At 40.3% G+C, this 13783-nt stretch overlaps 1 protein-coding gene across 2 annotated transcripts in view; it reads right to left on the reverse strand.

Moving 5' to 3' along the window:
• Positions 1 to 13783, reverse strand: part of Cpsf160 (cleavage and polyadenylation specificity factor subunit 1) — a 171685-nt gene that overhangs the window by 25965 nt on the left and 131937 nt on the right. For both annotated transcript variants that reach the window (XM_071693503.1, XM_071693505.1), the window contains 2 exons: positions 9788 to 9877; positions 1348 to 1475 (listed from right to left, as the gene is read on the reverse strand). In XM_071693503.1, coding sequence (XP_071549604.1) covers positions 1348 to 1475; positions 9788 to 9877 — 218 coding nt within the window. The remainder of the gene's footprint in view (positions 1 to 1347; positions 1476 to 9787; positions 9878 to 13783) is intronic.

A 13783-nucleotide genomic window follows, 5' to 3' on the forward strand; every position in this document is an offset into this window, starting at 1 on the left:
AGAGGGGCAAGTATGAAGTCTGTTGGGGATGAGAGAGCTTGGGAAGTGAGTCAGTTGTTGTTCGCTGATGATACAGCGCTGGTGGCTGATTCATGTGAGAAACTGCAGAAGCTGGTGACTGAGTTTGGTAAAGTGTGTGGAAGAAGAAAGTTAAGAGTAAATGTGAATAAGAGCAAGGTTATTAGGTACAGTAGGGTTGAGGGTCAAGTCAATTGGGAGGTGAGTTTGAATGGAGAAAAACTGGAGGAAGTGAAGTGTTTTAGATATCTGGGAGTGGATCTGGCAGCGGATGGAACCATGGAAGCGGAAGTGGATCATAGGGTGGGGGAGGGGGCGAAAATTCTGGGAGCCTTGAAGAATGTGTGGAAGTCGAGAACATTATCTCGGAAAGCAAAAATGGGTATGTTTGAAGGAATAGTGGTTCCAACAATGTTGAATGGTTGCGAGGCGTGGGCTATGGATAGAGTTGTGCGCAGGAGGATGGATGTGCTGGAAATGAGATGTTTGAGGACAATGTGAGGTGTGAGGTGGTTTGATTGAGTAAGTAACATAAGGGTAAGAGAGATGTGTGGAAATAAAAAGAGCGTGGTTGAGAGAGCACATGGAGAGAATGAGTGAGGAAAGATTGACCAAGAGGATATATGTGTCGGAGGTGGAGGGAACGAGGAGAAGAGGGAGACCAAATTGGAGGTGGAAAGATGGAGTGAAAAAGATTTTGTGTGATCGGGGCCTGAACATGCAGGAGGGTGAAAGGAGGGCAAGGAATAGAGTGAATTGGAGCGATGTGGTATACCGGGGTTGACATGCTGTTAGTGGATTGAATCAAGGCATGTGAAGCGTCTGGGGTAAACCATGGAAAGCTGTGTAGGTATGTATATTTGCGTGTGTGGACGTATGTATATACATGTGTATGGGGGTGGGTTGGGCCATTTCTTTCGTCTGTTTCCTTGCGCTACCTCGCAAACGCGGGAGACAGCGGCAAAAAAAAAAAAAAAAAAAAAAAAAAAAAAAAAAAAAATCAATAATCAGATGACGACTCTAAGTTTTGAAGAGAACATTTACTAATTTCAATGTGTTGCTCAATGTATTAAGTCATGACATAAAAAAGGGATTATAAAATTTTATCATGTGCATTACATAAACAAAAATGTATCCACACACAGGATATGTATCTAAGCAAAAAATGGATCCATACAGAGGTTGTCTAAAAAGAATTCTTTGTAAAAGTAATCAGTTCAGATATCATCAAAGGTTTGTCATAGTCACATAAAAATATATAAAACTACATATCATAGCTCTAGACCAATGCAAGCAAAAATAAAATCTTATAAAGCAGATTTAACTTACCAGAAGGTTGTGCCTAAGGCAAGGTAGCCTCTCAGACCTGATCTATCTCCCTCATAAGCTAGGATGACATTCTTGAAGCAAGTGACATGTTCCCAGGGATCTAAGTAGTAGTCTGTGTTAGGGATCATCTGCAGATCATTAAAATCCATCCATCAGAAAATTATATAAATATTTGGAACAATGTTCAAGTACTACTCTTGTCCACATATGTAAGCTACATGTGTAAATATGATAATCATAAATTTCAAAGAATGCATTGAAACTTAAGCCAAATACACTGTAATACAATGAACAAGATCCCTAAAGGCAATGAACATATGCTTCAGAAAACCCTAATGCGCAACTGAGAAAGGAAATGCTTGGCTAGGGTTAAAACATTATATCAATCCCTAAAATGAGGTATATTCATGGTGAATCAACCCCTTCAACCTTACTGAAATATATAATATCTATGTATATCTCTGATGCCTGTTCCCAACTTGAACTTCCTTAAGGGGGTGGCCATGGAAATACAGTCTCCATTACTGGTGAACTCCAACACTGCTTCTTAGCCTTTCATGCCTCACCCTTAACAGACCACAAGCAAAGGGGGCAACTCTAACGCAGTGTTTGCAGAGGCTCCTACCTAATGTTCCTACCTACTACTTCTACCTAATGCTCCAGCCTAAATGTCCCTACCTACAACTTCTACCTAATGCTCCAGCCTAAATGTTCCTACCTACTACTTCTATCTATTGCTCCTACCATTTTACCAAATGGCAGGGCTAATATATAGTGCTCAACACATGAAAATCTAGTTACAAACACTGAGCTGTGTAAGTGTTGTCAAGTGTTAAGTAAGACTCGGAAAGCTTGTACGTTTGTAGACAGAATGTCAGTAGTCCATGTGTGGGTGAGGCAGAAAATGAAAGAGCTACTTGACAACAACTGAAGTGGTGGCCCATTACACAGCTGTCACTGACCCTCCTGATACCCAGGCAGGTAGTACTGGTAATATATCTCCCTGGTTGTTGGCTGCCTGGCAATTACCACTTCCTAAAAAAATATGCATCCAGCAGATCTTGTACACAGGTCTCAGCAATCATACAATATCCTATCCAGGCCTATGATGTATGATATCATGATATGAAGGTAAATTCATGTGGATGAGATGTTGCTAGACACAACCTCTCATCCACATGCAGATACACCAGTGAACTGTTGGTGTTCTATTGTGCTGATAGTTGCCTGGCATCGGTATGCAGCATTATCACATTTTTTCTCACCTTGAAGGATCTCTTTTTTTTTTTTATTACATAAATTAAACAAATATAATTGTATTTTGAGAGTGAGTGTAACTGAAGACAACACTAGTGTCAACAGCCACAATATGGAGTTGAATTTAGTGACGAGATGGGCACCTCAACCACCACTTTTTGCATATTTTCCTATTACACTGTATAACACAATTTTTCTTCCTGGGTAGTAAATGTTATTTCCTAATTGCTCATGCATAAAAAATAGAGAAAAAAGCCATCATTCCCTTCAAACTTTGCTCTTGCGACCAGAAGTGATATTTTGAAATTTACCTATTTCCAATGGGACAACCAGCGAATTTGCACATTTTTATTCACATAAAGTTAGAAAAACAACAACATATGAATCAAAATTAACATGCATTTACAATAATAAGTAATCACAAAAGATCTATAAAATTTTTGAGATTTACGATTGTACTGTAAATCACTTTCACGAATCAGACCCCAAATATAATCTCCCATCATGTTCTCATTCTATGTTCCTTGGTAGCGGCATTCAGAGTCCAGTATATCCTGGTGGAAGTGCTCACGTTACTCCTCCGAATATGCTCCCAAGTTTTCCTTGAACTTATCAATATGAGTGTTGAGGATATGGACTTTGAGGGACATCCTGCAGCCCATTTTGCTGTAGTTCTTCACAAGGGTCTCAACCAGCTTCACATAGATTTCGGCCTTGTGACTGCTCAGGAAACCCCAAACCACTGCAACAAAGCTGCTATCTCCTTCCTAGTGAGCTTCTTGGAGAATGTTTCTAAATCTTTGAATTCTTGATAATTAGAGCAGTAGGCAAGGAAATCCAGTTGTTCATGGATATGCATTCAGGGATCAAATACCACAGATTTTACCTGATTTATTTCTGCCTTCTTGACCATACTAACATACTAAAGTAGTACTGCTGGCATGATTCTGAGATTCACTTTTATTACAGATGATTTAAAGGATGAATATATCAAGGTAAGATGTTCTGTTTGTTTCTGAAAGCACGTAAATCTCAGTGAAGAAAATTTTAGACTGCTTCAGATCATAAGTCCACCTGGTTCAGGGATGACTGGTGTTCCAGCAAAGATTCATTTCATCTCTCAGCAGTTCATCTGTGTGTGTGTGTGACTGATGTTTCTGCAAAAAAATTCACATCAATTTTCACCCAACAGAGCTCTATGTTATCTAAAGTACAAATACCCAAGCTTGTGTAGTTGTGCTTGTGGTAACATCTTTTGAATCTCTGATATTGGGATGACTGTTCTGCTGGGCTAGAAATAAGGACAACAAAGCTCATGTGGTATCATGTTTCAGACACATGGATAATTGCCATTAACTGGATTATTCACACAGAAGCAACAGTGGATGGTTAACCTTTAAGTTGTCTCATGCAACATTCTGAAGAGAAAAGAGTTTTGCCCAGTGTGGACCAAGGTCAATGTATGGGCTGCTTTAGATGATTTTTGGAAATGGCTGGTCAGCAGTATGTTTTTCCTTGTTGGGCCCTGAAATAGGCCTCACTCTGTGGAGCAGCAGTTTGACATCTTCAAAATGGATCAAGTAGCTTCTGGTTTTAATCCTGATATAGGTTATGACCATTTGGATCCTTCAAGCAATACTTAATTAAGGCTGGTTCCTCCATTCTTATTTGTAGACTGTAGGACAATGAATAGCTGTAACAGCTGTAAGAATATTTACTGCATGAATTTCCCCTACACACTTGGATCTCTGACTACTTGGGGTGATAACATGGGATGCTGCCTCCAGCTTCCCCTAATGCTCACCAACATCTCATACATCATAATACTCCCACACTATCTGAAATATTTCAGTCCAGCCTAATCTAAAAAGATACCTTCATCAAATTGGAGGAAAGTTTTTGTATGAGTGGTTCATGGGTCCTGTTCTATGATGAGGAGTGCCTGCCTGATGATAAGTCTGAGTTAAGACATAATTTCATAGGGAGTCTTATTCACTCAGTCCTCAGACTTATTTCTTCCTCAACCTTCTCTATGATAGGAAGTCTTCAGTTTTCATGTAATTACCTATTTGTAATGAATAGAAAGGGAGTTTTACACTTGTGGTGCTTCATCTCTTGAACATTCTCTACTATTATACAACTTCTGAAATTCATGTATGCTGTATGCATCAACCATGTCCTTAGTCATTCTGTTCCATTCATCCACAACTCCAATGAAAAAAATTACTTCCTTATATCTATTTTTATTAAGTTTATTGCCAAATTTCATGTTATATCCTTTGGTTGCCCTATCCTTACATCTCTTAAAGTAATCTTCACTGTTTGCATCATCAATCAGTTTTAAAAACTTATAGGAAAGGTTGTGATCTGGTCATCCCTCACTCTACCCTTTTACAATGTTGGCAAACTTAAAGCCTTTAGCCTTTTCCTGTAACTTTACTCTCTTAATTCTTCCTCCATCTTCAGTGCCCTCTAAACCTTCATTATCAGCTCTTTGTGCTATTTCAGGGGAGATGACCAAGCATATTCTAGTTTTGGTCTTGTGCATGCTAAATATTTCCTTATCAACATACTTGAAAACTATTCTGTTAATTGCCAGAAGACAGAGTGTCTACTTAACTAATCTCCTAATGTGGGACTCTGATGATAGGTTAGCAACTATGCTGACACCCAACTCCTTTCCACAGACAGAATCTTGAGGCTTATTCCCTACCAGATAATGATCATACTGAGACCTTTCACTCTGTCCCTTCCTCATTGTTACAATGGCCATATGTATATGAACAGCTTGCTAAATATTTCTTTATCCATACACTTTAAAGTTATTCTAATATTTGCCATGAGACACTTTGTTATCTATATATTCATTTATCATACCTGAATGCTGTTTAATGCATCAGCAAGGTGACGCCAGGAAACAGACGAAGAACAACCCACCCACTCATATGCACATATACATACATAAATGCCCATACAAGCACATATATACACATATATATCAACATATACATACACACATACATATCAACATATACACATATATATACACAGACATATGCATATATACACATGTACACACTCATACTTGCTTGTTTTCAATCCATTCCTAGCGCACCACCCTGCCCCACAAGAAACAGCATGGCTGCTCCCTGCTTCAGCGAGGTAGTGCCAGGAAAACAAAAAAAGACCACATTCGTTCACACACAGTCTCTAGCTATCATGTGTGATGCACCAAAACCACAGCCCAATATCCACATCTAAGCCCCACAGACTTTTCCATGGTTTACCCCAGATGTTTCACATGCCCTAGTTCAATCCACTGATAGCATGCTAACCCAAGTATACTACATTGTTCCAATTCACTCTATTCCTTGCATGCCTCTTACCCTCCTTTTATGTTCAGACCCTGATCACTCAAAATCTTTTCCACTCCATCCTTCCACCTCCAATTTGGTCTCCTGCTTCTCCTTGTTCCCTCCACCTCTGACACATATATCCTCTTTGCCAACCTTTCCTGACTCATTCTCTCCATATGCCCAAACCATTTCAACACACCCTATTCTGCCCTCTCAACCACACCCTTTTCATCACCCCACATCTCTCTTACCCTTTCACTACTTACTCAATCAAACCACCTCACACCACACATTGTCCTCAAACATTACATTTCTAACACATCCACCTTCCTACATACAACCCTATCTATAGCCAATGCCTCGCAACCATACAATATTGTTGGAACTACTATTCCTTCAAACATACCCATTTTTGCTCTCTGAGATAACATTCTCTCTTTCCACACATTCTTTATCACCCAAAGAACATTTCGCCCCCTCCCCAACCCTATGAGTCATATGCGCTTCCATGGTTCCATTCACTGCTATGTCCACTCCCAGATATCTAAGACATTTCACTTTCTCCAATTTTTCTCAATTCAAACTTATATCCCAATCAACTTGTCCCTTAACCCTACTGAACCTAATAACCTTGCTCTTATTCATATTCACTCCCAACTTTCTCCTTTCCCACACTTTTCCAAATCCAGTCACCAACTTCTGCATTTTCTCACCTGAATGAGCCACCAGTGCTGTATAATTGGCGAACAACAACAGACTCATTTCCCAGGCCTTCTCATCCCCAGCAGACTGCATACTCACCCCTTTCTCCAAAACTCTTGCATTTACCTCCCTAACAACCCCATTCATATACAAATTAAACAACTATGGAGACATCAAACACCCCTGCTTCACTGAAAACCTGTCACTCTCTTCTCTTCCTACTTGTACACATACCTTACATCCTTGATAAAAACTTTTCACTGCTTCTAGCAGCTTACCTCCCACACCAAATACTCTTAAGACCTTCCACAAAGCATCTCTATCAACCCTATCATATGCCTTCTCCAGATCCAATATGCCACATGCAAACCCATGTTTTTTTTTCAAATTTCTCACACATTCTTCAAAGCAAACACCTGATCCATACATCCTATACCACTTCTGAAACCACAGTGCCCCTCAATCTGATGCTCTGTACATACCTTCACCCTCTCAATCAATACCCACCCATATAATTTTCCAGGAATACTCAACAAACTTATGCCTCTATAGTTTGAATACTCACCTTCATCCCCTTTGCCTTTGTACAATGGCACTAAACATGCATTTCACCAATGCTCAAGCACTTACCATGATCCATACATACAATGAATATCCTTACCAACCAATCAACAACACAATCAACCCCTTTCTTATCAAATTCAACTGCAATACCATCCAAACCCACTGCCTTGCTGGGTTTCATCTTCTGCAAGACTCTCATTGTCCTTAATAATTCTCCTAATATGGGACTCTGGTGACAGGGATGATGCTGACTGCCAAGTTCTTTTCACCCAAAGAATCTTGAAGCATATTTCCTGCTATACAATATCATATTGAAGATTTCTCTCAGTATGACACATCCTCATCACTTTACATCTGCCTTATGTATATGAACAGCTTGCTATATATTTCCTTATTCATACACCTCAAAGCTGTTCTGATATTTGCCGGAAGACAGTTTGCTTCCCTTACTATTCTCCTTACATCCATTCTCTAGCTTTCATATGTAATGCACCAAATCCACAGCTCCCTATCCACAACCAGGCTCCACAGACCTTTCCATGATTTACCTCAGGAACTTCACATGCCCTGGGTCAGTCCACTGACAGCACACTGACACCAGTATACCACAGCATTCTAATGCACTCTGTCCCGTGCATGCCTTTCATCCTTCTGCATGTTCAGGCCCCGATCACTCAATATCTTTTTCGCTACATCCTTCCATCTCCAAGTTGGCCTCCCATTCTCCTTGTTTCTTCCACTTCTGATGCATATATCCTCCTTGTCAATCTTTCTCAATGTGTCAAAACCACTCAAACTATTCAACTCTCTCAACCAAACCACACATCTTACTCACCCTTTCATTACTTAATTGATCAAACCATGTCACACCCTACAAATTGCCCTCAACATTTCATTTCCAACACATCCATCCTCCTCCAAACAACTCCTTCTATAGTCCATGCCTCGCATCCATATAATATTATTGGGATTACCATTCCTTCAGATATGCCTGTTTTTGCCCTCCCAGATAACATTCTCTCTTTCAACACATTCCTTAGTGCTCCCAGAACCTGTGCTCCCATCCCCACCTTATGACTCACTTCCACTTCCAATGTTCCATTCACTGCCATGTCCACTACCACATATCTAAAATGCTTCATTTCCTCTAATTTGTCTCCACATATCCCAACTAATCTATCTATCAACCTTGCTAAACCTAATGACTTTGCTTTTATTCACAATCACTCTCAACTTGCTCTTTTCAGATACTCTTCCACACCCAGTCACTAACTTTGCAGTTTCACACTTAAATCTGCTACCAATGTTGCATTATCAGCAAAAAAACAACGAACTCATCTCCCAGGCCCTTCTATACCCCCATAGACAGCATACTTGTCCCTCTCCAACTCTTGCATTTAACTTCCCACACCATCCCTTCCATGAGCAAACTGAAAAACCACAGTGACATCACACACCCATACCACGGACCAACATTCACTTGGAACCATTCACTCTCCTTTCTTCTAACCCTCACAGAAGTTTTGTACCCTCCATCAAAAACTCCTCACTGCTTCTAGCAGCTTTCCTTCCACAGTGTACATCAACCCTATCATATGCTTTCCCCATATCCATAAATGCTACATTACAAAACCATCTGTTTCCATAAGTATTCATCACGCACATTTTTTAAAGCAAACACATGATTAACATATCTTCTACCACTCCTGAAACTAAGGTGTTCCTCCCCAATTTGATGCTCTGTACATGCCTTTACCTTCTCAATCAATACCCTCCTACACAACTTACCAGGTATACTCAACAAACTTATACCTGTGTGGTATGAACACTCACCTTTAAGCCCCCCTTGCCTTTATACAATGGTACTATACATGCATTCCACCAATCTTCAGGCTGCTCACCGTGACCCATACGTACATTGAAAATCTTTATCAACCAATCAACAACACAGTCATCCTCTTCTTGGATATAGATATTACCTAGTGTCAAAAGTTATCTACACTTCTTATGTTTTATATTTCAGCCGAGTTTCCTTAGCATGAGCCTGAATAGTAGCTTTGTTTTGCTTTAGCATATAGCCTTTGAATATTCCTAGGGCTTTAATACTGCTGCCTTTCATATTTCATAGAGTCCTTTAGACACTAAACTGCATTTGAACTTTTAAAGTAAGAAATAAGAGGATATGGTGACCTTAAGAGTTAGAGGTAATCAAATATCATCTGACACTTTTATAAAACTATCATTATTTCATCCTTTCTACTTTGTCATGAACTCATCAGTCCATAGGTCTGGCTTGAAAGTTACGAATCATTATCACCCATTTCCACGTAACAGTTATTTCCCACTATCCCTGAGCAAAAATGTGCATTCACAACATATCCCCAAACTTATAAATATCAATCAAATGGAGGCCTTACCCTGTAGTCCAAATTGGACACAAAAACAGCAAAAATGTGCATGCATTCACAACACATCCTTAAACTTATCAAGGTCAATCAAATGTAAACCTTACCCTGTAACATAATGTGAACATAAAAACAATCAGGTTAAGAGAAGCTTACCTGCCAGTTGACTGGGGAAAAAAGCTGAATAGAAAATGTGGGTGCCTGGACCTGAATGAATCTGTCATCTCTCTCCTCAAGTACCTCCTCCTGGAAAGAAGAAGAGTACAAGAGCTTCTTTATTTTTCATAATATTAACTTGTATTACGAAGTAGCAAATGATCTGTCCATAGCATCATATAATCCATTATTGAGAAAGAGATGTATGATACCTTCTTCAATAAGTATATGAGATCTTACAGTTTCTAAAATCATAAACACGCCTTAATTACAACAATCCTAGACGAAACAATGTAGTACAAGAAAAAAGAATGATGAGACTATAGAAATTACAGCACTTCTATACACATCAATCAATCTATTTATCTATATCTCTGACATCTTTTTCCATGAGGAATTCTTCTCTTGAGAGAGAAGCCATTGCAAAAAAGTCTCAAGGATGCCCTAAAAGGCTTTGTCCCCTCTACACTTTCCTTGCTCCTATACATAGTATGTTGCCACACATTCTTCTCCCAGGATGCATGCTGGATTCCCTAACTAAATTGATGCTCAAAGTCAAGGCCTTGAGGATTACTCATTGCAAAGGAAACTGAACAGGAGCTCGGTTACAAGATTCCATATGTATAATATCACCATAACCATCGATAATTAGTGGGATCCCCCTGGGGATTGTCCTGGGACTTACATTTTTCATCATTTATATCAATGACATTGAAGTAGGGTTGAATAAATCGGTGTCCAAATTTGCACATAACACAAGATTGGCATTATCACATTAGGTGAAGATAGGTTGAGATTACAAGGGATGCAGATGAATGATCTAGAAAATGGCAAATGCCTTTTAACATGAATAAGTGGCAGCTTATGCAAGCACGAAACCTTATCAAGACATTTGATTATAAATGATGGACCACAAGATAAAGGACACCTCTTGTGTGGGTGATCTAGGGGTTACTGTCTCCAATAACTTCAAATTATCTTAGCATTGTAAAGAGGCTGCCAAGAAAGCAATAGGATGTTAGGATTTATTGACAGATATTTTACAGACAAAACTAAGGACGTGGTATTGCCACTACACCTTAGTTTAGTTAAACCTCACATCGAATATACAGAGCAGTTCTTGCCCTCTAACCTGAGCAATAATATTTGAGATTTGAGATTTTGTGGTATACTGGCTCGACGTGCTGTCAATGGATTGAACCACAGCATATGAAGTGTCTGGGATAAACCATGAAAAATTTTGCGTGGGATAGATGTGGAAAGGGAGCAGTGGTTTCGGTGCATTACACATGACAGCTAGAGACTGAGTGTGAATGAATGTGGCCTTTTGTCCTTTCCTAGCGCTACCTCGCGGGGGAGGATGCTATTTCATGTGTGGCAAGGTGGCGACGGAAATGAATAAAGGCAGCAAGTATGAATTATGTACATGTGTATATAGGTATATGTCTGTGTATGTATGTATATGTATATGTTGAAATGTATTATTTATTTATCTATTTATTTTTATTTTTTTTTTTATTTTGCTTTGTCACTGTCTCCCGCATTAGCGGGGTAGTGCAAGGAAACAGACAAAAGAATGGCCCAACCCACCCAAATACACATGTATACACATGCACGTCCACACAAGCAAATATACATACCTATACATCTCAATGTACACATATATATATATTTTTTTTTTTTTTTTTTTTTTTTTTAGACTTTGTCGCTGTCTCCCGCGTTTGCGAGGTAGCGCAAGGAAACAGACGAAAGAAATGGCCCAACCCCCCCCATACACATGTACATACACACGTCCACACACGGAAATATACATACCTACACAGCTTTCCATGGTTTACCCCGGACGCTTCACATGCCTTGATTCAATCCACTGACAGCACGTCAACCCCTGTATACCACATCGCTCCAATTCACTCTATTCCTATTCACTCTATGCACTCTATATATTTTTTTTTGCTTTGTCGCTGTCTCCCGCGTTTGCGAGGTAGCGCAAGGAAACAGACGAAAGAAATGGCCCAACCCACCCCCATACACATGCCTTGATTCAATCCACTGACAGCACGTCAACCCCGGTATACCACATCGCTCCAATTCACTCTATTCTTTGCCCTCCTTTCACCCTCCTGCATGTTCAAGCCCCGATCACACAAAATCTTTTTCACTCCATCTTTCCACCTCCAATTTGGTCTCCCTCTTCTCCTCGTTCCCTCCACCTCCGACACATATATCCTCTTGGTCAATCTTTCCTCACTCATTCTCTCCATGTGACCAAACCATTTCAAAACACCCTCTTCTGCTCTCTCAACCACGCTCTTTTTATTTCCACACATCTCTCTTACCCTTACGTTACTTACTCGATCAAACCACCTCACACCACACATTGTCCTCAAACATCTCATTTCCAGCACATCCATCCTCCTGCGCACAACTCTATCCATAGTCCACGCCTCGCAACCATACAACATTGTTGGAACCACTATTCCTTCAAACATACCCATTTTTGCTTTCCGAGATAATGTTCTCGACTTCCACACATTCTTCAAGGCTCCCATAATTTTCGCCCCCTCCCCCACCCTATGATCCACTTCCGCTTCCATGGTTCCATCCGCTGCCAGATCCACTCCCAGATATCTAAAACACTTCACTTCCTCCAGTTTTTCTCCATTCAAACTCACCTCCCAATTGAATTGACCCTCAACCCTACTGTACCTAATAACCTTGCTCTTATTCACATTTACTCTTAACTTTCTTCTTTCACACACTTTACCAAACTCAGTCACCAGCTTCTGCAGTTTCTCACATGAATCAGCCACCAGCGCTGTATCATCAGCGAAACAACAACTGACTCACTTCCCAAGCTCTCTCATCCCCAACAGACTTCATACTTGCCCCTCTTTCCAAAACTCTTGCATTCACCTCCCTAACAACCCCATCCATAAACAAATTAAACAACCATGGAGACATCACACACCCCTGCCGCAAACCTACATTCACTGAGAACCAATCACTTTCCTCTCTTCCTACACGTACACATGCCTTACATCCTCGATAAAAACTTTTCACTGCTTCTAACAACTTGCCTCCCACACCATATATTCTTAATACCTTCCACAGAGCATCTCTATCAACTCTATCATATGCCTTCTCCAGATCCATAAATGCTACATACAAATCCATTTGCTTTTCTAAGTATTTCTCGCATACATTCTTCAAAGCAAACACCTGATCCACACATCCTCTACCACTTCTGAAACCACACTGCTCTTCCCCAATCTGATGCTCTGTACATGCCTTCACCCTCTCAATCAATACTCTCCCATATAATTTATATATATATATATATATATATATATTAGGTACAGTAGGGTTGAGGGTCAAGTCAATTGGGAGGTGAGTTTGAATGGAGAAAAACTGGAGGAAGTGAAGTGTTTTAGATATCTGGGAGTGGATCTGGCAGCAGATGGAACCATGGAAGCGGAAGTGGATCATAGGGTGGGGGAGGGGGCGAAAATCCTGGGGGCCTTGAAGAATGTGTGGAAGTCGAGAACATTACCTCGGAAAGCAAAAATGGGTATGTTTGAAGGAATAGTGGTTCCAACAATGTTGTATGGTTGCGAGGCGTGGGCTATGGATAGAGTTGTGCGCAGGAGGATGGATGTGCTGGAAATGAGATGTTTGAGGACAATGTGTGGTGTGATGTGGTTTGATCGAGTGAGTAACGTAAGGGTAAGAGAGATGTGTGGAAATAAAAAGAGCGTGGTTGAGAGAGCAGAAGAGGGTGTTTTGAAGTGGTTTGGGCACATGGAGAGAATGAGTGAGGAAAGATTGACCAAGAGGATATATGTGTCAGAGGTGGAGGGAACGAGGAGAAGAGGGAGACCAAATTGGAGGTGGAAAGATGGAGTGAAAAAGATTTTGTGTGACCGGGGCCTGAACATGCAGGAGGGTGAAAGGAGGGCAAGGAATAGAGTGAATTGGAGCGATGTGGTATACCGG

The sequence above is a fragment of the Panulirus ornatus genome, chromosome 55, assembly GCF_036320965.1.
Source record: "Panulirus ornatus isolate Po-2019 chromosome 55, ASM3632096v1, whole genome shotgun sequence".
In the NCBI taxonomy this organism is placed as follows: Eukaryota; Metazoa; Arthropoda; class Malacostraca; order Decapoda; family Palinuridae; genus Panulirus; species Panulirus ornatus.